The 27633-nt window shown below is 39.6% G+C and overlaps 1 protein-coding gene across 5 annotated transcripts in view; it reads right to left on the bottom strand.

The window, feature by feature from the left end:
• The window catches only part of CSGALNACT2 (chondroitin sulfate N-acetylgalactosaminyltransferase 2), a 60820-nt gene that overhangs the window by 28954 nt on the left and 4233 nt on the right, over positions 1-27633 (bottom strand). The window contains exons 1-2 of one of the 5 annotated variants that reach the window (XM_061404986.1): positions 23215-23399; positions 63-992 (exon numbers count right to left, since the gene is read on the bottom strand). In XM_061404986.1, the coding sequence (XP_061260970.1) occupies positions 63-822 (760 nt within the window). In that variant the 5' untranslated portion in view covers positions 823-992; positions 23215-23399. Of the gene's footprint in view, positions 1-62; positions 993-23214; positions 23400-27633 lie in introns of those variants that run through there. The other 4 variants (XM_061404987.1, XM_061404983.1, XM_061404982.1 and 1 more) reach the window with 4 other exon arrangements.

Genomic DNA, 27633 nt, shown 5'->3' with positions numbered 1-27633 from the left:
AGCATACAATAACAGAATTTTGTCATACTAATGTTAACGGATCAACACATTTTTCACATTACCTTCTATGAAGTCATTTTCATTAAATATCAGTTTCTCTCCAAGGGGACCATCCTCATCTTCCTGTTCATCATCTTCATCAGGATTATTAATGACCTCCAAGCCAGCTTCAATAACTTCTACCAATTCATCTCGCTTATCTTTTCTAACTGGCTTTTCCTCAGGATGGCGAGTGAGACCCATTTCCAACTGGAATACCTTCATTAAGGTAAAACTTTCAAAGGGAATGACTCCATACTCACTAGGTAGTTTGGCTCCTATGCTAACTTCAGCTTTGTCAATCTGTGAATGAAGAAACTCTAAAAGATCACTAGGTGCTTGTTCTTTGTTGCCTTGATAGCTTATGCCATTAGCCCCTACATTCTTTCTCTCTTGTAAAGATCTCATCTTCTCACTCATTTCTTGTAGTTCTTGTTTCAGTTGGGCAATTTGGCGTTTCAGACTGGTTGCTCTGGTTTGATAATGTTCTTCTTGCTCCTGTAGGAGGGCTTGATAATACTCTTTACCATAATTTTCCCCAATGATACCAGGAAGAGATGCATTTCCATCAGTCTGGGGGGCACATTCCAGAAGGTATAAAAATAATATCAAACTGCAGAGTAAAGCAAGACCCAGCAGTAGCCAGTGGGTCCGGGTCTGAAGAATCAACCCTCTTCTAGGCATTCTTATTAATCTGGACTTGCCTAATGAGATGAGCTCTTTGCTTGTTAATACCTTTTGCAAAAGGTTATAAAAAAGTAAAAACAAAATCAAGATTTCCATAAAAAGTATCAAAATGAATTTGGCTGTAGCTTAAAAAATTGCTTCCTTCAGCAGTGAAGACTACTTGCAGACATGAGAAATAATGCATTTTCCCAATACTGTTACCATGATATCCAGAATAAAAAAACCTGATCTACACAGTCAGATAAAATCCATGGGTGTTGATTTTTCTGAAAGAAACACATCAGAATCAATCAGAATTTTGTTTCCTTAAGTATATCAAACTGTTGACAGCTTTAGTAAGCTTAGCTATGTGATATAGCTAAGCACCATGAGAGCCACTAATATACTATATAATATTCAGTTAATGCTGGGGGAAATTATTAAGAAAAACACCTTCTGAAACACTAAAATATATGTAATACTTTCAACCAGAATATCTACACGTCCATAACTTGAATGAATCAAGGAAACGTTAAAATTATGTTTAGCATAGTTTGTGTTACATAGATTATATCGGTCCCTAACTATTTGTAAATTACCTCATGTATAACTCTATACTAACATAATATTTCAATTAACTCACCATTTCCCAACTATAACATATCACCATTTGGGAGTTGAGCTTCTATAAACTGTTTTTGTTATACTGATAATGGCTTTCTAGAGAGATATATTTTCTTACTGTTTATTCAATTCAAGCATTCTACTTTATTAATTTCTATACCTCAACTTAGTGAATCTAAGAGACTTAAAATTAAGGGCGGGGGGAGAAGCAATTTCAGAAGGCCACAGACATCTGGAAAACACATTAAGAAACATTTTTATATCCAAAGTCTTTCTTCCAGTGGATTATTTGAGCATTAGATCACATAATTCTTTCCACTGTATTACACAGCAACAGATTTCCTACAAGTCTGGAAAAGTTTGGAGTCTATATAAAAAAAAAACATGAACATGTTTATCTGCAGGAAAAAAATTAAAGAATCCATTATGTGGATGGGTGGGTTAGTCGCTCAGTTATGTCTGACTCTGCGATCCCATGGACTGTAGCCCACCAGGTTCTTCTGTCCATGGAATTCTCCAGGCAAGAATACTGGAGTGGGTTGCCATTCCCTTCTCCAAAGAATCCCTTATAAATTTACAAAATTACATGCTATCGTTCATACTACAACCAGTTATATGAGCTCTTCCATGTTTCTTTTTAAACTTTAAGGATACTTAATTCTAGAAATAGAGATGATTAAACCTAGGAGACAGGAAGCAGGGAAGGCCTCTACTGCAGAGAGAACTACTCTACTAAAGTGTCTGTCAAGAAGAATACGTGATACTACAGCTAGCTTTTAACAGAATTGGTTTCTGCCACTGCAGCAGAACCTGTGGAAAAGAGTCACTGGGGAACATTGATCCTCATCAGTTTCTTACTGATCTGCAAAGTCTGGATGCCTTCTGTGTAAAACGTGTGATTTCCCCACGCCGTGGCACATCTCTGTACAAAATGTGGGATAGATTCAAACTTCTTTGGGCTACTGGATCACAAACAATGGACTTTACAATCCTTAGCCATTTATTACTTTAGTTAACCACAAGATAACCATGTATCCTTAAAAATTTAATTCACAAGTAAATTTTACTATGATGGCATCTTTTTTTACTGATTTTAAATCTTATTTTAAGTGATATAGAAAAATAAGGAAAAAAATCAGTATTAAGAAAACTAAGTAAAAAATAAGGATGCAAAGCTAATAATAGTTCCAAGACTTTTAACATGTCTCAAAACTAATTCTCTGCATAAGAAACCACTTAAATTTCATTGTTTAAAACTTAAAAGACATTGCTCTAAATTATTTATAAGTTATTACTAGCCTGTTTATCAAGGGAAAGAAAGACTAAAACTAAAAATGTGGAGATATAATCTTGAATAAACTATTAATAAAGTAACACATATTTAACTGTACTATATTCAAACTCGATAATATTTTGAATGAAATAATCTAAGTACTTCAACCTTTCATTAATATGATACCTCATAATTTCTTTCTTCATATAGACTGTATTTGAAACTGAGATATCATCCATTAATGGCTTCCTAGTGGCCTGCCAATGCATGAGACGGCAAAAGACACAGGTTTGACCTCTGGGTTGGGAAGATCCCCTGGAGTAGGAAATGGCAACCCACTCCAATATTCTTGTCTGGAAAATTCGATGGACAGAGGAGCCTAGGGGGGGACTACAATCTATGGGGTTACACAGAGTTGAATCCAAGTGAATGTACCCACACGCACCTAAGGTTTACTTTTCAATGAAACAGAACAGGAAATATTGGCATACATTATGTACAGTAGCAAACTTTGTATTGTAAATCATACACATACACATATATGAGCTAGCCACACAAAATGTTTATGAGTTTTGATCCAAAAATCTTGAAAAAATACTGATTTATAAAGTATTTTTATACATTTCTCAGGCCATCCTTTCACAACAGTGCTGTTTTAATCTCCATTTTGTCTAGGAAAAACAGAAATGAAAAGATTTAATTTAAATATGGAAATATAACTATTAAGTGATCGCATTAAAGCCAAGATCATCTTTCTCTTTCCTTTAAGCAAAATACAGGTCTGAGAGATCTTACATGCCTGTTTTACAGTTAAATATCTTACGCTGAATATTACCCACTGAAATGAAAGAGAAGTTGTTGTAATTACTTTAGAATATAAATGTTAGTTGCAGAGCTCCATAGTTGTTAACCATAAAAGACGCATTCTATTTTAAGCATTCCAATTAAAGTCTTATCTACCTAGTTCCTATAAGAAATTCTTTAACAACATCCTAAAAAACTGGATTACAACAGCTCTAAATATGTTAAGAATAGTATTAGAGAACACACCCATTTTCATGCTGTTACCCCCTGACTGCCGTCACTGTAGTAGTGTGTTTGTATGATAAACAAGATTCATTCATAACCCAAAGGTAATCCCAAGCAACCAAGCACCAACAGCAGATAGTTAAGTATTCTGAGGGTGGGATATTGTGGAAATGAAAAATGGAACTGTCACAGATGTAAAGCAAAATCAAAGAGCTCGGAGTAGAAAGAAATCCTTATTGTTGTTGCTGTTAAGTCACTAAGCCTACCAGGCTCCCATATCCATGGGGTTTTCCAGGCAGAATACTAGACTTGGTTGCTATTTCCTACTCCAGGGATCTTCCCCACCTAAGAATCGAACCCACATCTCCTGAGTCTTCTGTGTTGGCAGGCTCATTCTTTACCACTGAGCCACCAGGAAATCCCCAGACAGAAAGTTTAGGAGCCATCTTTAAAACAGACTAAGAGATTTCCTCTTATAGCCAAGATGAAGTAATATGGACCAGATTTACTCTCACACTTGAAACAACTAAACACAAACAAAATCGATTAAAAAATAAACCCAATATACGAAACAATGATTTTCAAAATTCTGAACATTAGGTAATAAAGTACACTGATCTCTGGAAGAACAAGAAACAAGTGCCCGCACAGCTAACTGCCTTAGTTTCTACACCACAGCACAGGAAGTCCTCTCTTAAGCAGAGCCCAGCTAACTCCCTGAGTTGAGGAGGGGAAGCTGACACTCTGAGGAGACCAAGGCAACCAGGTTCAAAGGATACAGTACCAGAGGACAGAGCTGCACACGGAGAGAAGGTCAGGGATCTTCAGAGGACAGCCTTTGGGTGTGCAGCAGAGTACTGAGAGGGCAGGCACACAAAGAAACTAACTGCAGCTAAGGAAAGAAGCGCATAAAAATGAGAAGACACAGAGCTCAGCACTCAAACAGGACCAGGAACCGTGCATGTTCCCACCAGACAGACTGGAAAACTTCAAATTCACGGGGCACTGACTGGGTAGAGGACTCAAAAAGGTCTTGCCTCAGTAGTGGGAAATAATTAGCCCCAGACTAAACATGGACCTGATCCTGCCAACAAATCTTAAAAGCAAGACCTGAAAGGATCGAATTGTTTCCATTTAATTGCACAAGCCTCACAAATATTTATAGAAATATAAAAATATCTAGCATTCAGTAAAATAAAATTCAATTTTTTGACATCCAAACAAAAATGATCAGACATACAAAGAAAAACGCAATCCATAATTTTAAAAATTAATGATTGAAATTGACCTAGAAAGACACAGATGCTGGAATTCACAGAAATACATTAAAAAAGCTATTACAACTGTATTTAAAAGACACTCATGTCCAAAAAACATAGGAAGAGACAAATGACATTAAAAAAAAAACACTCAAACTACGGAGATGAAAACGTCAATGTATGAGATTTAAGATACACTGAACAGGATTAGTAGTAGGCTAAATATTTCACAAAAAACTAGTAATGAATTGAAGACATAACAAATTGTTCAAAACACTGAAGGAAAAAACAATGAAAAACATGAATAAAGCACCTGGTAAACATCTCTTTCTGCTTTACTGACTATGCCAAAGCCTTTGACTGTGTGGATCACAATAAACTGTGGAAAATTCTGAAAGAGATGGGAATACCAGACCACCTGACCCGCCTCTTGAGAAACCTATATGCAGGTCAGGAAGCAACTAGAACTGGACATGGAACAACAGACTGGTTCCAAATAGGAAAAGGAGTACACCAAGGCTGTATATTGTCACCCTGCTTATTTAACTTATATGCAGAGTACAACATGAGAAACGCTGGGCTGGAGGAAGCACAAGCTGGAATCAAGACTGCCGGGGAAATATCAATAACCTCAGATATGCAGATGACACCACCCTTATGGCAGAAAGTGAAGAAGAACTAAAGAGCCTCTTGATGAAAGTGAAAGAGGAGAGTGAAAAAGTTGGCTTAAAGCTCAACATTCAGAAAATTAAGATCATGGCATCTGGTCCCATCACTTCATGGGAAATAGATGGGGAAACAGTGGAAACTGGCAGACTTTATTTTGGGGGACTCCAAAATCACTGCAGATGGTGACTGCAGCCATGAAATTAAAAGACGCTTACTCCTTGGAAGGAAAGTTATGACCAACCTAGACAGCATATTAAGAAGCAGAGACATTACTTTGCCAACAAAGGTCTGTCTAGTCAAGCTATGGTTTTTCCAGTGGTCATGTATGGATGTGAGAGTTGGACTGTGAAGAAAGCTGAGTGCCGAAGAATTGATGGTTTTGAACTGTGGTGTTGGAGAAGACTCTTGAGAGTCCCTTGGACTGCAAGGAGATCCAACCAGTCCATCCTAAAGGAAATCAGTCCTGAATATTCACTGGAAAGACTGATGCTGAAGCTGAAACTCCAATACTTTGGCCACCTGTTGTGAAGAACTGACTTATTTGAAAAGACCCTGATGCTGGGAAAGATTGAGGGCAGGAGGAGAAGGGGACAACAGAGGATGAGATGGTTGGATGGCATCACCGACTCGATGGACATGGGTTTGGGTAGACTCCGGGAGTTAGTGATGGACAGGGTGGCCTGGTGTGCTGCAGTTCATGTGGTCGCAGACAGTCGGACACGACTGAGTGACTGAACTGAACTGAAGCTTCAAGGAGCCAGTGTGACCACTTCAAGCAGCCTAATATATATATAATTAGCTGAATCGTAAAGAAGGCTGAGTGTTGAAGAATTGATGCTTTTAACTATGGTGCTGGAGAAGACTCTTTAGAGTCCCTTAGACAGCAAGAAGATGAAACCAATCAATCCTAAAGGAAATCAACCCTGAATATTCACTGGAAGGACTGATGCTGAAGCTGAAGCTCCAACAATCCGGCCACCTGATGTTAAGAGCAAAAGAAAGACTGGGAAAGACTGAGGGCAAGAGGAGAAGTGGGCAACAGAGAATGAGATGGTTGGTTGGCATCACTGACTCAATGGACATGAGTTTGAGAAAACTCTGGGAGATAGTGAGAGAGGGAAGCGTAGTGTGCTGCAGTTCACAGGGTTGCAAAGAGTCGGACACGACTTAGTGACTGAACAACAGAGTCTCCAAAGAAGGGGGAGGGGGCTAGGGGAAATATTTAAAGCAATAAGGCTGAAAATTTTCCAAATTTGATGAAAACTATCAACATATAGATGCAAGAAGCTCTGCTGCTGCTGCTAAGTCGCTTCAGTCGTGTCCGACTCTGTGAGACCCCACAGACGGCAGCCCACCAGGCTCCCCCGTCCCTGGGACTCTCCAGGCAAGAACACTGGAGTGGGTTGCCATTTCCTTCTCCAATGCATGAAAGTGAAAAGTCAAAGTGAAGTCGCTCAGTCGTGTCCGACTCTAGCGACCCAATGGACTGCAGCCTAGCAGGCTCCTCTGTCCATGGGATTTTCCAGGCAAAAGTACTGGAGTGGGGTGCCATTGCAAGCAGCTCAATGAATACCAAATACAAAAGCCACAAAGAAAACTAAAGTAAGGCTCATGATAATTGAACTGCTTAAATCCTACTGATAAACAGAAAACCCTAAAGTGAACCCTAGGAGAGACACATCATACACATACAAGAAACAAAGACAATGGGGCAATGTCTTTATGAAACTGAAAGGAAAAATAAAAAAGTGTCTTTCAAGAATAAAGGCAAAAAACTTTTTTTTAGACATCAGAAAGTTAAAAATAATTCATCATCAGACCTGCTCTAAAGTCCTTTAAGCAGAAAGAAAATGTTAGCAGTTGAATATATGGATCAACACAAAGCAATGAAGAAACAAGAAGTGTTAACTTCATGGATAATTACAAGATTTCTTCCTTTCTTCCTTTTTTTTCTTTTGGTTGCATCACACACCTTGTGGGATTATTAGTTCCATGACCAGGACTGAACCTGGGCCACAGCAGTGAAAGCACAGCATCCTAACCACTGAACTGCCAGGAACGCCTCAAGATTTCTTTTATTATTTAAATTGCTTTAAAATATAACTGAATGAAATGGGTAAATTCCTAGACAAACTACTGTAACTGACTCAGGAGAAACAGCAAATATAAATAGATCTGTAATAAGACTGAATTAGCAATGAAAAAAACCACCCACCAAGAGAAATTCAGAACCAGATAGTTTTACCAGTGAATTCAAGCATTAATAAGAATTAATATCAGTTCTTCACAAAATCCTTCAAAAAACAGAATACTTCTTAACTCACTCCATAAGGCCAGTATTACTCTTGATATCAAAACCAGACAAAGATATCAATGGAAAATAACATTCCTTATAAATACAGACACAAAAATCCTCAACAAAATATAAGCACACTAAATCTATCAACACACAACACCATGACCAACTGAAATTTATCCCAAAAATGCAAGCTGGATTTACCATCTGAAACTCAATTAATGCAATACACCACATCAACAGAATAAAGGACAAACCCTATAAGATTGTATCAACAGACAGAAAAACATTTCACAAAATCCAGCACCATTTCCTGATAAAATCACTCAACAAACTAGGAAAGTTATTGTATTTCTTCTAAACGTATTTTTTACCCCAGTGTTCAGGATGGAAAGAAAATTATCTAGTGAAGTTTTTACAGCGTATAACTACTCATAACATATCACTGCTTACTTTTAAGTCTACTGCTAAAAGCACATGTACAATGTTTGTGTCACAATTTGGTACAATTGATAAAACATGTAGGCTATAAAATGTTTTCCTATTAGCATGCCAAAAAAAAAAAAAAAACACCAGCCCTGACATCAAACATATATTAAATCCACACAGGCCACACAGGGATGCTCCTGACTATAAACAGCTCTCCAAGATTATAGTAGATAACTGTTTCTCCTAAACTCATAGAGTAACAGAAATATAAGCAAAATGAAGAAGCAGAGAAACCAATAGTCCAAGAGAATTCCCCTGATGGAACAAGCAATGAAACAGATCTCTTTGGTCTGACACCAAGTTCAAAAGGAGGTAATGAAGATACTGAAGTAAAGAATCAAGAAAGCGTAGCAACAGAAATGCAGATTACTGTAAAAAGGAACGAGAAACTATATGGAGGAGTCAAGAAAAATTAGAAAATTGATTTGCCAAGATAAAACCTGAGCTAAACGCAATGAATAGCAGAATGAATAATGCAGAAGAAAGAATAAGTAATTTGGAAGATAGAATAATGGAAATTACCCAATCAAAACAGCAGGTAGAAAGTAAAAAAAATAAAAAGAAAGCAATTATAAGAGATCTATGGAATAATATAGGCTTCCCTGATAGCTCAGTTGGTAAAGAATCCACCTGAAATGCAGGAGACCCTGGTTCAATTCCTGGGTCGTGAAGATCCACTGAAGAAGGGATAGAATACCCACTCCAGTAATCTTGGGCTTCCCTTGTGGCTCAGCTGGTAAAGAATCAGCCTGGAATGTGGGAGACCTGGGTTTGATCCCTGGGTTGGGAAGATCCCCTAGAGAAGGGAAAGACTACCCATGCCAGTATTCTGGCCTGGAGAATTCCATGGACTATATAGTCAATGGGGTTGCAAAGAGTCAGATATGACTGAGCAACTTTCACTTTCATGGAATAATATAAAGCATGGGATGCAGGAAAAGCAGTTCTCAGAGGGAAGTTCATAGTGATACAGACCTTCCTCAAAAAAAAAAAAAAAAAAAAAAAAGGCAAGAAAAATCTCAAGTAAAATTAAACAACCTAACTTACCACTTCATCAATCCTGAATATTCTTTGGAAGGACTGATGCTGAAACTCCAATACTTTGGCCACCCAATGTGAAGAACTGACTCATTGGAAAAGACCCTGATGCTGGGAAAGATTGAACGCAGGAGGAAAAGGGGACTACAGAGGATGAGATGACTGGATGGTATCACCGACTCAATGGACATGAGTTTGAGTAAACTCCGGGAGTTGGTGATGGACAGGGAGGCCTGGTGTTCTGCGGTCCGTGGGGTCGCAAAGAGTTGGACACGACTGAGCGACTGAACTGACTGAAAAGATTTAGAAAAAGAAGGACAAACAAAAACTAAAGTCAGCAGAAGGAAGGAAATAATAACTATCAGGCAGGAAACAAACAAAATACAGATTAAAAAAAAATAGAAAAAAAAAATCACTAAAACCAAGAGTTGGTTGAAACAAAACTGACAAACCTCTGGCCAGGCTTACCAAGAAGGAGAGAGAGAATCCAAATAAAATAAAAAATGAAAAAGGAGAAACCTCAACCAATATCACAGAAATACATGAAAAAAATATATAAGAGAATACTATGAATAATTATATGTCAACAATGACAGTCTACAAGAAATGGACAACTTTCTAGAAGCAGCCCATCAAAACGAGACAGAGGAGCTAATTTGAACAAACCAATTACTAAAAGTGAAATACAATCTTTAAAAATCAAAACAAACAAAAAACTGCCTACAAACAAAAGTCCAGGACCAGATGGCATCACAGGCAAGAAGAAAGAGCTAATTTGAACAGACCAATCACTAAGAGTGAAATATAATCTTTAAAAATCAAAAATCAAAACAAACAAAAAACTCCCTACAAACAAAAGTCCAGGACCAGATGGCATCACAGGCAAATTCTACCAAATATACAAAGAATTTATACCGATCCTTCAAAAGCTTCCAAAAGACTGAAGAGGAGGGAATATCCCGAAGACATTTTATGAAGCCACCATCAACCTTGATACCAAACCAAAGATAACCACCAAAAAAGAAAATCACAGGTCAATATCTTTGATGATTATAGATGCAAAAAATCTCAACAAAATATTAGCAAACCAATCAACAACATATAAAAAGATCATACACCATGACCACGTGGGATTCAATCCAAGTTCACAAGGATGACTCAATGTATGTAAATCAATGTAATATATCACATTAAAAAAGAAAAGTCAAAAACCACATGATCATCTTAACAGATGCAGAAAACACATCTGACTAAATTCAACATTCATCCATGATAAAAACTCTTACCAGAGGGTACAAAGAGAATATATCTCTAAATAATAAAAGCCATTTATGACAAACCCACTGCCAAAATAATACTCAATGGTGAAAAGCTGAAAACTTGTCTGCTAAAATCTGGAACAAGACAAGGATGCCCACGCTAACCACTTCTATTCAATACAGTGTTAAAAGTCCCAGCCACAGCAATCAAACAAAAAAAAGAAATAAAAGATACCCAAATTGGAAGGAGAAGAGGTAAAACTGTCACTATATGCAGATGACACGATATCATATAGAGAAAATCCTAATGACGCCACACAAAAACTACTAGATCTAGTAAATGAATTCAGCACATTGGCAGGATACAAGATTAACATTCAAAAATTGGTTGCATTTATTTACACTAACAATAAAAAATCAGAAAGAGAATGTAAAGAGAATGTAACATCTTTTAAAATCACACCAAAACAACAACCAAAAAAACCCAAACCTAGGAATAAACCTGACCAGGGAAGTGAAAGACTTATACGATGAGAACTATAAAACATTAATAAAGGAAAATTAAAGCATGATTCAAAGAAATGTTAAGAAATCCCACACTCCAAAAATGTATATGGAATCATAAAAGACACAGAATTGACAAAGCAATTCTGAGGGGGAAAAAACAAAGCAAGAGGCGTAACTCTCTCTCTCAGACTTCAGACAACACCAAAGCTACAGTAAAGAAAAGTGTGGTATTGGTACAAAAACAGGACATTTGGATCAGTGGAAAGTAATAGAGTCCAGAAATAAACCCACACACCTGAAGTCAATTAATCTTCAACAAACATAAAATGGGAAAAGGATAACCTCTTCAGCAAGTGATGCATGGAAAGGTGAACTGCTGCATGCAAATCAATGAAGTCAGAACATACCCTCACACCATGTACAAAACCAAGCTCAAAATGGCTCAAAGAGCTCTTTAGAAATAAGACACGACACCATAGAACTCCTAGAACAGAGCATGGGCAAAACATTCTCTTACATAAATTACACCAATGTTTTCTTAGGTCAGTTTCCCAAGGCAATAGAAATAAAAACAAAAACAAACAAATGGGACCTAATCAAACTTACAAGCTTTTACACAGTAAAGGCAACCATTTAAAAACAATGAAAAGACAAACTACAGAGAGAGAAAATATGTGCAAATGATGTCACTGACAAGGGCTTGACCTCCAAAATATACAAAGAGGCCATACAATTCAACAACAAAAAAAGCCAATTAAAAAGCGGGCAGAAGACCTTAATAGATAGTTCTCCAAAGAAAATATACAGATGGCCAGTAGGCACATGAAAATATGCTCAATATCACTAATTATTAGAGAAATGCAAATCAAAGCTACAAGGTACCACCTCACACCAGTCAGAATAACCAAAATTAAGAAGTGTACAAACAGCAAATGCTGCAGAGGACGTGGAGAGAAGGGAACCCTTCTATACTGTTGATGGGTATATAAGTTGGCACAGCCACTATGGAAAACAGTGTGAAGTTTCTTAAAAAACTAACAACAGAATTACCACATGATCCAGAAATCCCACTCCTGAGCATATACTTGGTAAAACTGTAATATCAAAAGATCCTATGTTCATAGCAGTACTGTTAACAATAGTCAATACATGGAAATAACCTAAATGTGCATCAACAGATGAATGTATAAAGAATATGTGTACATATATACAGTGGAATACTACTCAGCCATAAAAAAGAATGAAAGTCATCTGCAGCAACATGGATGCAATTAGAGATTATCATGCTAAGTGAAGTGTCAGAAACAGACAAACACCATATCACTTATATGTGGAATCTAAAATATGGCACAAATGAGCCTATCAGCAAAAAAGAAACAGACTCACAGACACAGAAAACAGACTTGTGGTTGCCATGGGGTTGGGGGGAGGGAGAGGGAAAGACTGAGTTTTGGGTTAGTAGATGCACACTATTACATTTAGAATAGACAAACAACAAGGTCCTACTGTATGGCAAAGAAACTATATCCAATCTCCTGGGATAAACTATAAGGGAAAAGAATATTTAAAAAGAATGTCTATGTATGTATAACTGAATCATTTTGCTGTACAGCAGAAATTAGCACAGCACTGTAAATCAACTATACCTTAATTAAAAAAAAAAAGTTTAAGTCCTGTACTCTGAAAACTACAAAACACTGTTAAAAGAAACTAAAGATTTAAATAAATGGAAAGATAGCAATGCTCACTGACTGGAAGACTTAATATTATTAAGATGGCAATACTCTCCAAATTGATTTACAGATTCAACACAATCTCCTTCAGATTCCCAGCTTTACAGAAATTGACAAGCTTATCCTAAAACTCACATGGAAATTCAAGGAACCCACAATAGCCAAAACAGTACTAAGAAAGAAGAACAAAATTGTAGAATTCAACTTTTCCATTTTAAAACTTACTTCAAAGCTATAGTAATCAAGAGAGCATGGAACTAGCATAAGACTAGACATATGGATCAATGGGGCAGAATTGAGGGTCTAGAAATAAACCTTCACATTAAGTCAACTGATTCTCAACAAAGGTGGCAAGGTAACTCAATGGAAAAAGAACAGTCTTTTTAATAAGTGGTGCTAGGCAATGGCACCCCACTCCAGTACTCTTGCCTGGAAAATCCCATGGATGGAGGAGCCTGGTAGGTTGCAGTCCATAGGGTCGCTAAGAGTTGGACACGACTGAGCGACTTCACTTTCCCTTTTCACTTTCATGCATTGGAGAAGGAAATGGCAACCCACTCCAGTGTTCTTGCCTGGAGAATCCCAGGGACGGGGGAGCCTGGTGGGCTGCCGTCTATGGGGTCGCAGAAAGTCCGACACGACTGAAGCGACTTAGCAGCAGAATACCTAGATGCTCACAAGCAAAAGAACAAAACTGAATCTCTACCTTACCCTACAGTCAAAAATTAACCCAAAATGGATCAAAGATCTAAGTGTTTTAGAGTTAAAACTATAAAGCTAAGCACTTACAAAAAAAAGTAAGTGTAAATCTTTGGGACCTTAGATTGGGCAATGGTTTCTTCGATATGATATCAAAATACCAAAGATCAAATAAAGTAGACTTCATTAAAATTAAAAACTTTTGTGCTGCAAAGGGTATCATCAAGAAAGTGAAAAGGATGGGAGAAAATATTTGTAAATCATATATCTGATAGAGGTCTCCATCTAGAATATATAAAGAACTCTTACTACTCAACAGTAAAAAGATAAATAACAGGGAATTCCCTGGCAGTCCAGTGGTTAAGACTCTGTGCTTCCAATGCAGAGGGCATGGGCTCCATTTCTGGTCAGGAAATTAAGATTCTGCATGCTGCCTGACGCAGACAAAAAAAAAAAAAAGATACGTAATCCAAAAGGTACGAGGAGACATTTCTTTAAAGATTAAGTCTACAAGCAATATAAAAAGATGCTCAACATCATAATCCAATAGGAAAATGAAAACCACAATGAGACACTGCTTCATATGCACTAGCATCCAGTTCAGAGTGAGTCACGGGGGAAGGGGCATGACAGGGGAGGGGAGTAAGGTATGAACTCCTAGGTATCAGTAAGATACAAGGATGTATGGATAGCACAGGGAACACAGCTGATATTTTATAATAACTTTCAATGGAGAATACCTATAAAAATAGTGAATCACTATGTCGTACACCTGAAAACTCAAATCATATTTTAAGTTAACTACACTTCAACTTAAAAAAAAAAATCACAAAATGAATCATAGTTCTATATGCAAACTATAAAACTAGAAGCACAGGGGAAAATCTTTGTGCCCTTGAATTAGGCAAAGATTTCTTTGATATGTAACTAACAGCATAATTAATAAATTGAACTTCATCAAAATTTGTGCTCTTTGAAGAACATTATTAAGGGAATGGAAAAACAAGTCACAGACCAGGAAAAAATATGGGTGAAGCAAATATATGATAAAAGACATATTCAGAATATATTTTAAAAAGTATCAAAATGCAATAACAAAACAAACACAATTTTAAAAATCGGCAAAAGATGTGAAGAAACACTTCAAATAAGAACATGAAAAAAATACTCAACACTGTTGCTGCTGCTGCTGCTAAGTTGCTTCAGTCGTGTCCGACTCTGTGTGACCCCATAGACGGCAGCCCACCAGGCTCCCCTGTCCCTGGGATTCTCCAGGAAAGAACACTGGAATGGGTTGCCATTTCCTTCTCCAATGCATGAAACTGAAAAAATAAAGTGAAGTCGCTCAGTCATGTCCGACTCCTAGCGACCCCGTGGACTGAAGCCCACCAGGCTCCTCCATCCATGGGATTTTCCAGGCAAGAGTACTGGAGTGGGGTGCCATTGCCTTCTCTGACTCAACACTGTTAGCCATTCAGATCAGATCAGTCGCTCAGTCGTGTCCTACTCTTCGACCCCAAGAATCGCAGCACGCCAGGCCTCCCTGTCCATCACCAACTCCCGGAGTTCACTTAGACTCACGTCCATTGAGTCAATGATGCCATCCAGCCATCTCATCCTCTGTTGTCCCCTTCTCCTCCTGCCCCCAACCCCTCCCAGCATCAGAGTCTTTTCCAATAAGTCAACTCTTCGCATAAGGTGGCCAAAGTACTGGAGTTTCAGCTTTAGCACCATTATTAGCCATTAGGGAAATACAAATTCAAAACATAATGAGACACCACAATGGTTAATCTTAGATGGGCTAAAATTGAAAAGCCTGATGTTAGTGACAAGTGGAGGAGTTAGAACTTCCATACACTGCTGGTGATAATGCAAGATGGTTTCAGTTTCTTAACAAGTTAAATATAAGCCTATCATTTGACTGAGCCATTCCATTCCTAGATATTTAACCAAGAGAAATGAAAGTACATGTCCATACAAAGACTTATGCACAAATGTTCAAAACAGCTGTACAGGAAACAGCCAAAAACTAGAAGCAACTAAAATGTCCATTAACAAGTGAATGGATAAACAAACTAGTACAGCCATACAGTGGGACACCGCTAGCAACAAAAAGGAATAAACTACTGACACCGATGTCAACGGGTCTCCCCAATGGCTCAGTGAGTAAAGAATCCACCGTAACAGGAGAGACAGAGCGATCCCTGGGTCAGGAAGGTCCCCTGGAGGAGGAAGTGGCAACCCAGTGCAGTATTTTTGCCTGAAAAATCTCATGGACAGAGGAGCCTGACAGGCTACAGTTCAAAGGGTCACAAAGAGACGGGAGTGACTGAGCTTTAATACGGATTAATGTCAATAATAGAAGTCCAACAATAAAAAGAGTACAATGAAAGACTAAGATTCCATTTATATAAATTCAAGACAATGTAAGGTAATCTGTAGTGACAGAAAGCACAGCAGTTAGTGGTTGCCTGGAATGCGGTGAGAGTAGGGGAAGGTGATACCAGGAAGAAATTATTAAAGGGCACAAAGAAACTTTTGGTAGTGATGGATATGTCTATCATTTTGAGTGTGGTGATGATTTCAGGTAGACATGTTCAAATCATCAAATTTTATACTTTAAATGTGTAGGGTATTATAAGTCAATTATACCTCAATGAAGCTGTTTAAAAAATAAAACCAAATCCGATTTAGTTCGAGTAGTAGTGTCAAAGAGGCATTTGCAAGTAAACTCCATTTTGGTCATTTGGACAAGTACAAAGATTTACATAATATCATATGTGAAACAAATCACCAGTCCAGGTTCGATGCACGATACAGGATTCTCGGGGCTGGTGCACTGGGATGACCCAGAGGGATGGTATGGGGAGGGAGGTGGGAGGGGTTTCAGGATTGGGAACACGTGTACACCCATGACGGATTCATGTTGATGTATAGCAAAACCAATACAATATTGTAAAGTAATTAGCCTCCAATTAAAATAAATTTATATTAAAAAGTAAAAAAAAAAAAACAAACTAAGAATACCCCAGGCTCCATCCCTACAAAAGTAGAACTTGGATTACTCTGAAAGTCTCATTCATCTTTTCTATTTGCCTTGTGATTTTGAGACAAGAAGAGAGTATTAAAGATAGTTCATTCTACAGTACCGAACCCTACATAGTATGACCTTTCCAGTTCCTACTCAAACATTTGATTCTATAATTTTATGGAACTACTAATAAACTTTTCAAACATCACTTCCTGAATGTTTACACTGCAGGATGCCAAACTAACTTCTGCAATAAGAGTAGCCTGTCTTCTGCAAAATACAAGCAATTCATTTGAATCTGAATATTTATTTTCAAAGTTCTAGTCTGTATAATCTGCCTAAATTTTCTGTGCAGAATAATTTATTAAGTTTTCAAAAACTTAATACATAATTTTGAGTTCATTTAAACAAAGTCACAAAAATTATTAGGAAAACAAACCTGTCAGTAGACTAAACATGAAGTACAAACATATGTGAGGGAGGGAATTAGAACTTCTTCTTTCTTGAGCAACTGATGAATATTCCAATGATACATGGATTCTTTAACATGTTACTGAATAAATGTTTTATAGATATTTAGAAATACTGATTACCAAAAGGCAGTGTGCATTCAACAAATATTTTGAGTACCTACTGTGTGTCCAGGCACTGCAATGAATGAGCCGCACCCACCACCCCCCAGCAAATTCATATGTTAAAATCCTAAACCCCAATACGGCAGTATTAGGAGTCAAGGCCTTTGGCAGTTCATCAGTTCGTGAAGGTGGAGCCCTCTTGAATGGGACTTATGCTCTTATGAGAGAACAGAAGTGAAGTCGCTCAGTCGTATCCGACTCTTGCAACACCATGGACTGTAGCCTGCCACGCTCCTCTGTCCATGGGATTTTCCAGGCAAGAATACTTGAGCGGGTTGCTATTTCCTTCTCCGGAGGATCTTCCCGACTCAGGGATTGAACCCAGGTCTCCTGCACTGCAAGCAGACTCCTTACCGTCTGAGCCAGCCAGCGAAGCCCTAAGAGGGAACAAAGTAGCCCTCTACTGCTTTGTGAAGATACAATAAGATACAGCCTGGAAGAGGGTTATGGTCCTCAACACAACCCAGTCATGCTGACATCCGGATCTCAAACTTGAGAAATATACTTGTTATAAGTCACTCAGTCTATGGTCACCTGCTTAGTTGCATCTGACTCTTTGTGACCCCACAAACTGTAGCCCACCAGGCTTCTCTGTCCATGGGATTTTCCCGGCAAGCATAGTGGAATGAGCTGCCATTTCCTCCTCCAGGGGATCATCCAGACCCAAGGATCTAATCTGCATCTCCTCCACTGCAGGCAGATTCTCTGCCTCTGAGCCACAGGGGAAGCCCTCAGTCTACAAGTACTTTAATTAATTAATTATAATTGTCCAAACTCACTAAGAGAGGCATAGTGCTGGGTGTCAAGAACAAATAATGTCAGATGAATTAATTCTCACAAGTGTTTCTGGGGAAAACTAAACTTATGGATTTCACAAGTTTACCAAAACTAAACTTACGGTACGTGGATTTCAGCAAGATAAATGCAGTAACATCAATATCATTATAGATAAAGCAGAAAATTGTGCCAAAGGCAGCCTGCAGCACAATAAAAAAGAGTCAAATCATAGCTACTTAATAGCTATGCAATCTTGAGCATAACACTTAACCTTTCTGGGCTTGGTCTGTAAAAAGAAATGGTTTGTCTGGATGACGAAAGATAAACTAAAAATATACACATACACATACAGACAAAGATAAACTAAAAATACATATATGGACATACATGCACACACATTCTTATTTTTTGGAGGACAAATTTGATTTAAATGCACATGCCCTTTAATTCAACAATTTGCAATTCCATGTTTAAGATTCTAAACTACAGAAATATTCATACTAATACGTAAAGTCAATGTATAAGGTATTTGCTAGTGTTATGAGTGTGAGTGTTAGTTGCTCAGTCGTGTCTGACTCTTTGTGATTCCATGGACTGTAGCCCACCAGGCTTCTCTGTCCATAGACTTCTTCAGACAAGAATACTGGAGTGGGTAGTCATTCCCTTCTCCAGGGAATCTTCCCAACTCAGGATCAAACCCAGGTCTCCTACACTGCAGGCAGATTCTTTACCGTGAACTCCAGGGATATAACAGCTAAATAAAAGCAATTTAAAGTCCTTCAATAGGGGAAAGGTTTAGTAAACTGCAGAATGTCTACCAGAAAATAACAGAATGTCTATCTAAAAGGGATGAAGCAGATCCAGATGCGGCTGACATAGATAATATCTATACAATGGTGTTGCTAAGTCGCTTCAGTTGTGTCCAACTCTGTGCGACCCCACAGACGGCAGCCCACCAGGCTCCCCCGTCCCTGGGATTCTCCAGGTAAGAACACTGGAGTGGGTTGCCATTTCCTTCTCCAATGCATGAAAGTGAAAAGGGAAAGTGAAGTCGCTCAGTCGTGTCCAACTCGTCTGACCCCATGGACTGCAGCCTACCAGGCTCCTTCATCCATGGGATTTTCCAGGCGAGAGTACTGGAATGGGTGCCATTGATTAACAAACTACAAATACTTCTTTCAGGTTTTGTCTGTATAACAGTCTTAGGAGCCAGATGGTCTGAGTTCACACATCTGCTCTATCACTTTCTAACTCATCAATACAAACAAATCCTGAATCTCTATAAACTTCAGTTTTCTCATCTGTTAGGTGGGGACAGTTATAGAATCTACCTTAAAGTGTTATTGTACAAATTAAGCAAAACGTGACAATCATTAAGTGTTCAATAAGTGTTAGGCATTATTTCCCATTACACAAAGTTTTGCTTTGTTGTTGCTGTTAACGGTTAAACCTAACAATCTTTTCCTGCAGGACTTCTCAATTTTGGCTTCCCTACCAGAAATTATTCTAGTATAAAATTTATTTCCTCAAATAGTCAATTCTTACAATTTATTAAATAATCCATGCTCTTGACACTAATTTGAAATGCCACTTTAATCAAAGCAAAATTCCTACATATATGGAAGTCTATTTCTGGCCTCTAAATAAGGGGTTAGCAAACATTTTAGGTAAAGGGTCAAGCAGTGAATATCACAACCAGTCAACTCTGCCTCACAGCACAAAGGCAGCCATAGAAAATGAGTAAATGAATGGCAGAGGTGCATTCTAAAGGATGCTGAAATTTTAACTTCATATAATTTTCATGTTACAAACTATTCTTTTTTCCCCAAGCACTTAAAAATATAAAAGCCACTCTTAGGTCACACATAGTAGGAAAGTAGGATCAAACCCATGCTCTAAACCCTTACAAATTTTTACATTCTTAAAAATGTTTTGTATTTATAAAATTCCACAAACAAATACATGTAATAAAAAGGTTAAACACAATATAAAGGCATATAGTGACACCTATCCTTCTAACCCAGAGGCCAGGTTCCCCTCTCTAGTTTTTGTGTATTCTTCTAAATCCACCGACATTATTAACATTTCAGCAGAAATGGTCTTATATGTGTATACGTAACTTTCCACATGTGAATTCATCTTCAGGATAAATCCCTGGAAATGGAACTTTCCAGCTGGGACAAATTTCCATAAAGCATTCATTTCAACAGTAATTGGTCAGTTATTTATAGCTTCTCCCTTACTCGGGACAAACCTTCCAACATGCTTTATCTATTATCCACCTTCCCAATTAACTTTAAAATCATGTCAAATATCTGTTGCAGATTACAGACTTAAAAACTATATACTCCGGCTTATGAATTCTTTTGCATTGCGTTAAACTTCTTAGCTAGTTATCAATACCTTGGAGTAAACAAATACATTTTACTGTTTTCTTTCATTGCTGTTTCTTGAATTCCACATGTATTTTTCTTGGATTAATTTTTCATTTGATATAGTACATCCTGAGACATTCCAAGTGGGTCTGGGTAAAAATGATTTTATTTTGCCACTACTTTGAATGAGAGTTTGGTGAGAAATAAGATTCTGAATTCAAAACATGTCCAATGAGGTGGCGTGGGCAGGGGTGGGGTGGGGGGGGATGCTCAATGAGAGCTTTTCTGGGGGAGGAGCCACAACGCATGGCATGTGCAATCTTAGCTCCCCATCCAGGGATGGAACCCTTGCCGCCTGCAGTGGAAGCCTGGAGTCTTAACCAATGGACCACCAGGGAAGTTCTTTTTCCAACACTCTATGTTTTAATATTCAAGAACTGACTGTGTATTTTCAGGCCAGCTGGTATATATTCAGTAGGTATGTGACTGCTGACTGTGCTCAGCTGCTCAGTCATGTCCGACTCTTTGCAACCCCATGGACTGTAGCCCACCAGGCTCCTCTATCCATGGGATTGTCCCAACAAGATTACTGGAGTGGGTTGCCATTTCCTCCTCCGGGGATCTTCCCCACCCAGGGATCGTACACACATCTACTGCACATCCTGCACTGCAGGCTGATTCTTTACCACTGAGCCACTGGGGGAGCCATACCTTCCCAAATCTGGGCATATTAATACTTATATTAAAGCTTTCTTCTTTTTCTTACATGAACTCCATTGTTTCAGGTCCAGTCCTTTGTGTTTTGTTCAGTCAGGGGTGTCTGTTATGTGCTTCCATTTCCCACAAATGTTTAGTGATCTTTGTGGTCTGTTTCCATTATAAATGTATCACTATCTCAGCACAGGTGGAAATCACTGTACTCCTGTAGTAAATTCACAATTGTAACTAACCTTATAATTCAATTTTACATTTATACTCAGAACTTTGTGCAGTGTGACAACAACAGTGTTAAGTGTTTTGACTTGCAATCCTATGACTCTTCAATCCATTTTTAGTCACCTTCTTTCAGTGTTTCATTTCCCCTAACAACCACTAACTTGAGTAACAACAGTTCTTACCTAAGTTTTGGGAACAAAACGGCACCAGCTTTATCCAACAGACTTAACTAAGGGACAGTTAAATAATGACAATCATAGATGTGCAATCCAAGGAGTAAATAATATGGTAATAAATCACTTAAGTCTTGAAAATATTAATGGTTATGCTTTTTACCAATCTTTAATGTTATAAAAGTTAAGATAACAAATTGTATTTTTTTAAAAAGGAAGACTCCAGGATGGTTAAGAAGTAATTTTCCATCTACTTTATGATTTAGCCATTCCACAGCTGACACAGATCTTCACCAAGACATTTGTTAAGAATGTTCATAGCAGTCTTCAAAATACACAATATAGAAAAACTGGAAACAAAAAGATCAACCAACAGCATAGTCATATAATCATGCAATGGATTCTACACACAATAAAAAAGAACAAACTACTGATACATGAAACATTATGGGTGAAACTCATAAGCAGTATGTGGAGTATACTGTATGATTCCTTTAATATAAACCCCCAACTAAACAAAACAAATAGAAGACAGAAATCTGAATACGGATGGGGGGGCGGGCACAGGGGTATAACTGACTTAGAAGCAGCAGGGGGAAACTCCTGGAATGCTGGAAACGTTCCATAGGTATATAATATGATGTGGCTGGTGGTTGCAAAACTTAATAAATACATAAAAGTTCACTGAGCTGTACAACTAAGATTCATGCATTTTATGACTTCATATATATTTTATACTTCAATCAAAAAGTTAAGAAAAAATGTAATTTCCAAACTGATGGACTAAAACTATGTTTATGTCAAAATTCTCTGAGCCACAAATACTGGATATCCAAAATCCTTTTTACATTCTTTAAGTCATAAGACAATTTAAAACAAACGGTATCAGAATAATACTACAAAACCAACGTTAACATTCTCAGTCATAAGATACTTGGGAGTCCTACTTCCACATTTGAAGTACACATTTTAATACAACATTAATTCCAGCAAAAGTGAAGGCCCAGCTCCTGAGAACCATCAATGATAGTTAAATATCCAGACATCGCATATAAATCTGAAAAGCAGGCTGAAGGATAAAAGCTTAAGATTTTTACAATCAAATTTTCATTCTGCCAATAATATCATCAACAAAAGCCTCACTATGGCGTTTACAAATTATTCCTCTGCAAGTTGCTCTGGAATAGTATAATTTTCAAGATGAAGTCTGAAAATGCAAGAGGTTTCCCGTCCCTTGGTCTCCTCAGCCCCACTAATTGCTCCACAAATGTGTGTCTTTCAAAGGCGCCTAGCGTCTGGCAGAAAGCGAGGCTGCCGCCAGAGTATACTAATTTAACGCAATAAAGAGGTAACAGCTGACTACAAAGTTTATCCACTGAGGGGAGCAGAGACAGTGGTGTATTGGTTTTTTTAAAAAACGTGATAAAAATAAAACACGCAAACCAACGGTCTCTGGCAGCACTGTTCATAAAAAGACAACTCAAACCGCTCCGAAAAACCGCAGCTTTTCCTGACACGGGAGCCGGCTCCGGAGGGCTTGTCCGTGCGGCGACCCCACGCGGACAGGACCCCCCGGAGAGCTCGTCCGTGAGGTGACCCGACCAGGACCGAGACCCACAGTCCGGGACCCGCGCCCCCACGCCCGCAAGGGCCGGACCCGCGCTCTGGAAGCTGCAGGCCGGTGAGCCAGGAGGGCTGGGTACTCACCGCGTTCACCCATCTGCTCACGGCAGCCGCTGCCCTGCCGCCAGCTCCCCAGCCGCAGGCACTGCTGGGCGGCGCCCGGCTCTCTGAGGCCGCCACCTCCGCACCTCCCACCCTCGGGGCGCGCCGCCGCGCCGCCGACCTCCACTTCCGGCGCGCGTGAGGAAATGGGGCCGCCGCAGCGGAGCGATCTCGCCACGCCCACGCCCGCCCCGGCCCCGCCCCCGCCCCATCCGCGCGCAGTGCTTGGCGAAGAAAGCGCAATAATTAGCATCCAGTACTGATTATAATCCATGATCTGTTACACTGTGTGCGTGACCGCGTGTGTATAGTTCAAAAAACGATTTGTGGAGGCTGGGAGAGTGCGGGAGGCAGGAAACCCCTTTTGCCCGAGCAGGCGTCTACAAGGACGGGAGTACCAGCTTGGGCCGGACGGCTGGCTTTGCAAAAGGGAGGGACTCAAAAGAGGATGGCAGTGCTGATCCTGCCCGGGAACCCTGACTTGGGAGACCGAGGGGGCGTTAAGTGCCTGCGTGGGAAGTGAGCTGAGGAGTGACAGGTCGCCAGAGATGTCTGAGCATCCTCAGGAGTGCTGGGCTGCGTGTTTAGCCCCAGCGAGGAAGCCCTGGCTTCCAGTCACTCCATTTCTTTGGCCTTTAATTTCCTTGTATGTGAAAGGAGGGGATTGGGGTAGATTTTGGAAGTCATTATGGAAAATGACTTCGAGATCTGACGTTGCTTGACTTCAGTGGGTGAGCGGGCAGAAAAGCCATCCCTGACATTCCCATCGTTCAATTGCTGTTCCAGAGACATCCCCAAGGCACTTTGTCAGGCCCCAAGCCGAGCAGTAGAGGAGAAACCGGGCATCTGCCTTTGTCTGGGCAGGACATGACTGTGCTAAGAGGGCTTAGGTCTCTTATCTGGGCTCTGCTTTCCGCATTTGGTTACCTTGGCAGGCTTCGTGGACTTAGCCTCTTCAAGCCTGTTTTCTCAACTATGTTATGGGGACAGTAACACAGCATGTACTTCCTAAGATTGTTGTGAGGATTAAACAATTTTGTATTTGAAGTGTTTGGCACTATGCCTAGCAGGTATGTGGTAGGCAGAGCTCATGGCTCTCATGAAGTGCATCAGTTAGAGCAGAAGTCTGGGGTGACTAGGGGGTGCCTCCTGTGGGAGTGGTGGTGTTCTGTGTGTTAGTCGCTTCAACTTTTTGCGACTCCATGGATTGGGGCCCACCAGGTTCCTCTGTTCAAGGGGTTTTCCAGGTAAGAATACTGGAGTGGGTTGCCATTCCCTTCTCCAGGGGATCTTCCCAACCCAGGGATTGAACCCAGGTCTCCCATATTGCAGGCAGACTCTTTGCCACTAGGGAAGGTCACTCTAGGTGGTGTTCTGAGGGGTTTCCTAATGACCGCTGTCTTTACTGGTGATGGTTGTTGGGATGTCTTTAAGCCGGATGTTCTCCTTGGATATGTCCTGTGGAAAATCCCATGGGTAGGAGAGTCTGGAAGTCTACTTCTAAGCCAGGCTTGTAGAATATCCTGTCTCTACCCAACTTCAAGGTCTCATTCTGCTCTTATTATCATTTCTGAACAAATGAAAACATTTACAGTTCTGACACCCTTTCCCCCTCAACCTGACTCAAGGGTAAAGAATTCATCTAATTATAGACTCCATGGGTCTCTAAGCTTCTGAAAATAAGGGTCATGTCTTTTGTCTCCCAGGACTTTGCACATAGTGGTCAATAAATATATATTGAATTGGTTATAGTAATACGTAATTATCCCTCTCTTTTCCAGAATCTCTACCATTTGACCAGCTTCTAGAGCAGATGACAAGCCTGATTACATTTTCTGCCTGCCACAACTACACTTCGGTCTGGTTGCCTGGTCATGCTCTAGGGAGAGTCTTTTGATACCTCTATGGAATAGGTTATGGTCTTCAGTTTACAACAGGGAAAACGGAAACTCAAGAAACTGTAGAGGCTCTCTCAGTGCAGGATCTGGCATGAAATCATAGCAGTGTGTCATTTCTTTAAAACTGTTCTTTGAATCCTCCATTAGAATTGTTTTAAAAATACAATTTAGGTTCTGCCATCGATGAATTTAAATTGTAAGCTTATTGACTGCCAAATCATACACTGCTAAGTCACTTCAGTTGTGTTCGACTGTGAGACCCCATAGATGGCAGCCCACCAGGCTCCCCCGTCCCTGGGATTCTCCAGGCAAGAACACTGGAGTGGGTTGCCATTTCCTTCTCCAATGCATGAAAGTGAAAAGTGAAAGTGAAAGTGAAGTGGCTCAGCCATGTCCAACTCTTAGCAACCCCATGGACTGCAGACTACCAGGCTCCTCCATCCATGGGATTTTCCAGGCAAGAGTACTGGAGTGGGGTGTCATTGCCTTCTCCAAAATCATACAGTAAATATATGTAATTTGAATTTAGAGAGAAGATAATGCATAATGCAAATTCTATGGGAGATAATGGGTGATATACTGGGGCTTATAAAATAGTTCCCTTGGGAAAAATGCTAAAGTGCAACTGTGGTATGATTAGTATCAGAAGGATGTAGTTTAAAGAACCCTAAATCTCCCACCAATCTCTGAGGATTTTCTTTTAAACTATAAAGTTTTCCTCAGCCTGCTTCTGCATGTCTGTGTGCGTGTTCAGTCGTGTCCAACTCTGCCAATCCATGCACTATAGCCTGCCAGTTCCTCTAACCATGGGATTATCTCAGCAAGAATACTACAGTGGGTTGCTGTTTTCTCCTCCAAGGGATCTTCCTGACCCAGGGGTTGAACCTGCATCTCCAGCATTGGCAGGTGGATACTTTACCACTGAGCCATCTGGGAAACCCAGCCTGCCTTTGAGTCTCTGTCAAAAATAAGTGATGGGTCTGACCCCCTTTCTATGGCAAGCTCTGAATAAGTGGCCTTTGCCTGTTTCATTGGGGCAATCTTCATCTGTATCATTTTCCTGGTGGCCCCACCAAGATATGGTCTGCATCATAGTCTGCTTGTTGTCTCAGACTGAAGACTTCAAGCAGATGCGATACATGTGGCCTCCTTGTACCTTGCAATTCTTCATTTGGGGTCTTACCTCTGCTCTCTCTTTTTTTAAACTTCTGCTGTCTTTATGTTAGATTCCTGGGCTATTTAGTTGCAGTCCTGGGCTATTTGGTACTCAGGTTTTGTTGTTGATTCCCATTTGACTGGCATCTTTGATAGAATCAGATCATTCTTTTGCATCTTTTTTGCTGTCTTTTGTGTTTCTATTTTGTGTTGTACTGTCTAAAAGTGTTGTCTGTCAGGAGGAGGAGAGTTATGGTGCAGAACACAGGCAGAGCCTCCTCGACCTGTGAGTCTAGGGTTCAGCCATGAGGACAAACTTTATTGCAGTTGTCAGTAAAACTGGATGGGGTTCTTCCATCTCAAGTATGTGTCCTGAGAGACATGAGGTGCACAAGCATGACATTCCGACCTGATGTTGCTGGCTCTCATCGTGTTCCCTAAGTCTAATTCCTCTCCTCCTCCAGGAAACCTCCTGCTTCTTATATTGTTTCTTTGCAACATCAACCAACTCTTGGGTCTCTCTCTCTAAATGGCATAACTTCACCAAGGATGCTCTGGGCCTTCTACTCTGAGGAACATTGACTTTGAACAAGTTTGTTCATTTGAGAAATGCCTTTGAAATTATGCACCAAAAACTAACGGGGAACAGAATCAACCTGCTTATGAGTAAAGGAGTCCTCAGGAATCTCACCAATAGTCCCCAATACTCTGGTGTATATTTAATATTGCATTATTTTTGGTGCATGCCCCAGATAAATACTGAAAGTGAACCTGACACTCCATGGGCTCACAGTTCCACTGTTATGGGAAAATAATCAGAAGAGAACCTATTAAAGTTCATATAGATCCTACCAAACCATTGCTTAAACTTCCCCAATAACCCTTGAAACTGTAAGCATAGTAAGGGATCCAACTGATAGTTGAAAGCCTTAGATCCAAAGGTCTGCTTATACCCTGCCATTGTAATATGCCCACATTACAAGGACAGGTTTAAGACTGCAGGACCATCAATAAAATTGTTACTCCTCACTTCTTAACTCAAATACCATCCTGTTACTCCTCACTTAACTCATACTTTCTGTAGTGAATCTTTGCTTAGCTTTTTCAGTGTGCTTCTAGATCAAGACAATCAACTGCTTTCTTTGTGTGTGCATGGTAAAATATACATAACATAAAATTCACAATTTTATCCATTTTAGAGTGCACAGATCAGTGACATTAAGTACATTCACATCCTGATGCAACCACCACCACCATGTCTAGAACTTTTTAATCACCCCAAAACTGAAACTCTACCAATTAAACACTAACTTGCCATTTTCCCTCCCCCCGCCACTGGCAACCACCA

This window comes from Bos javanicus, chromosome 28, assembly GCF_032452875.1.
Source record: "Bos javanicus breed banteng chromosome 28, ARS-OSU_banteng_1.0, whole genome shotgun sequence".
In the NCBI taxonomy this organism is placed as follows: Eukaryota; Metazoa; Chordata; class Mammalia; order Artiodactyla; family Bovidae; genus Bos; species Bos javanicus.
The sequence above is the reverse complement of the archived record's forward strand: the minus strand, read 5'-3'. Positions and strand labels throughout refer to the sequence as shown.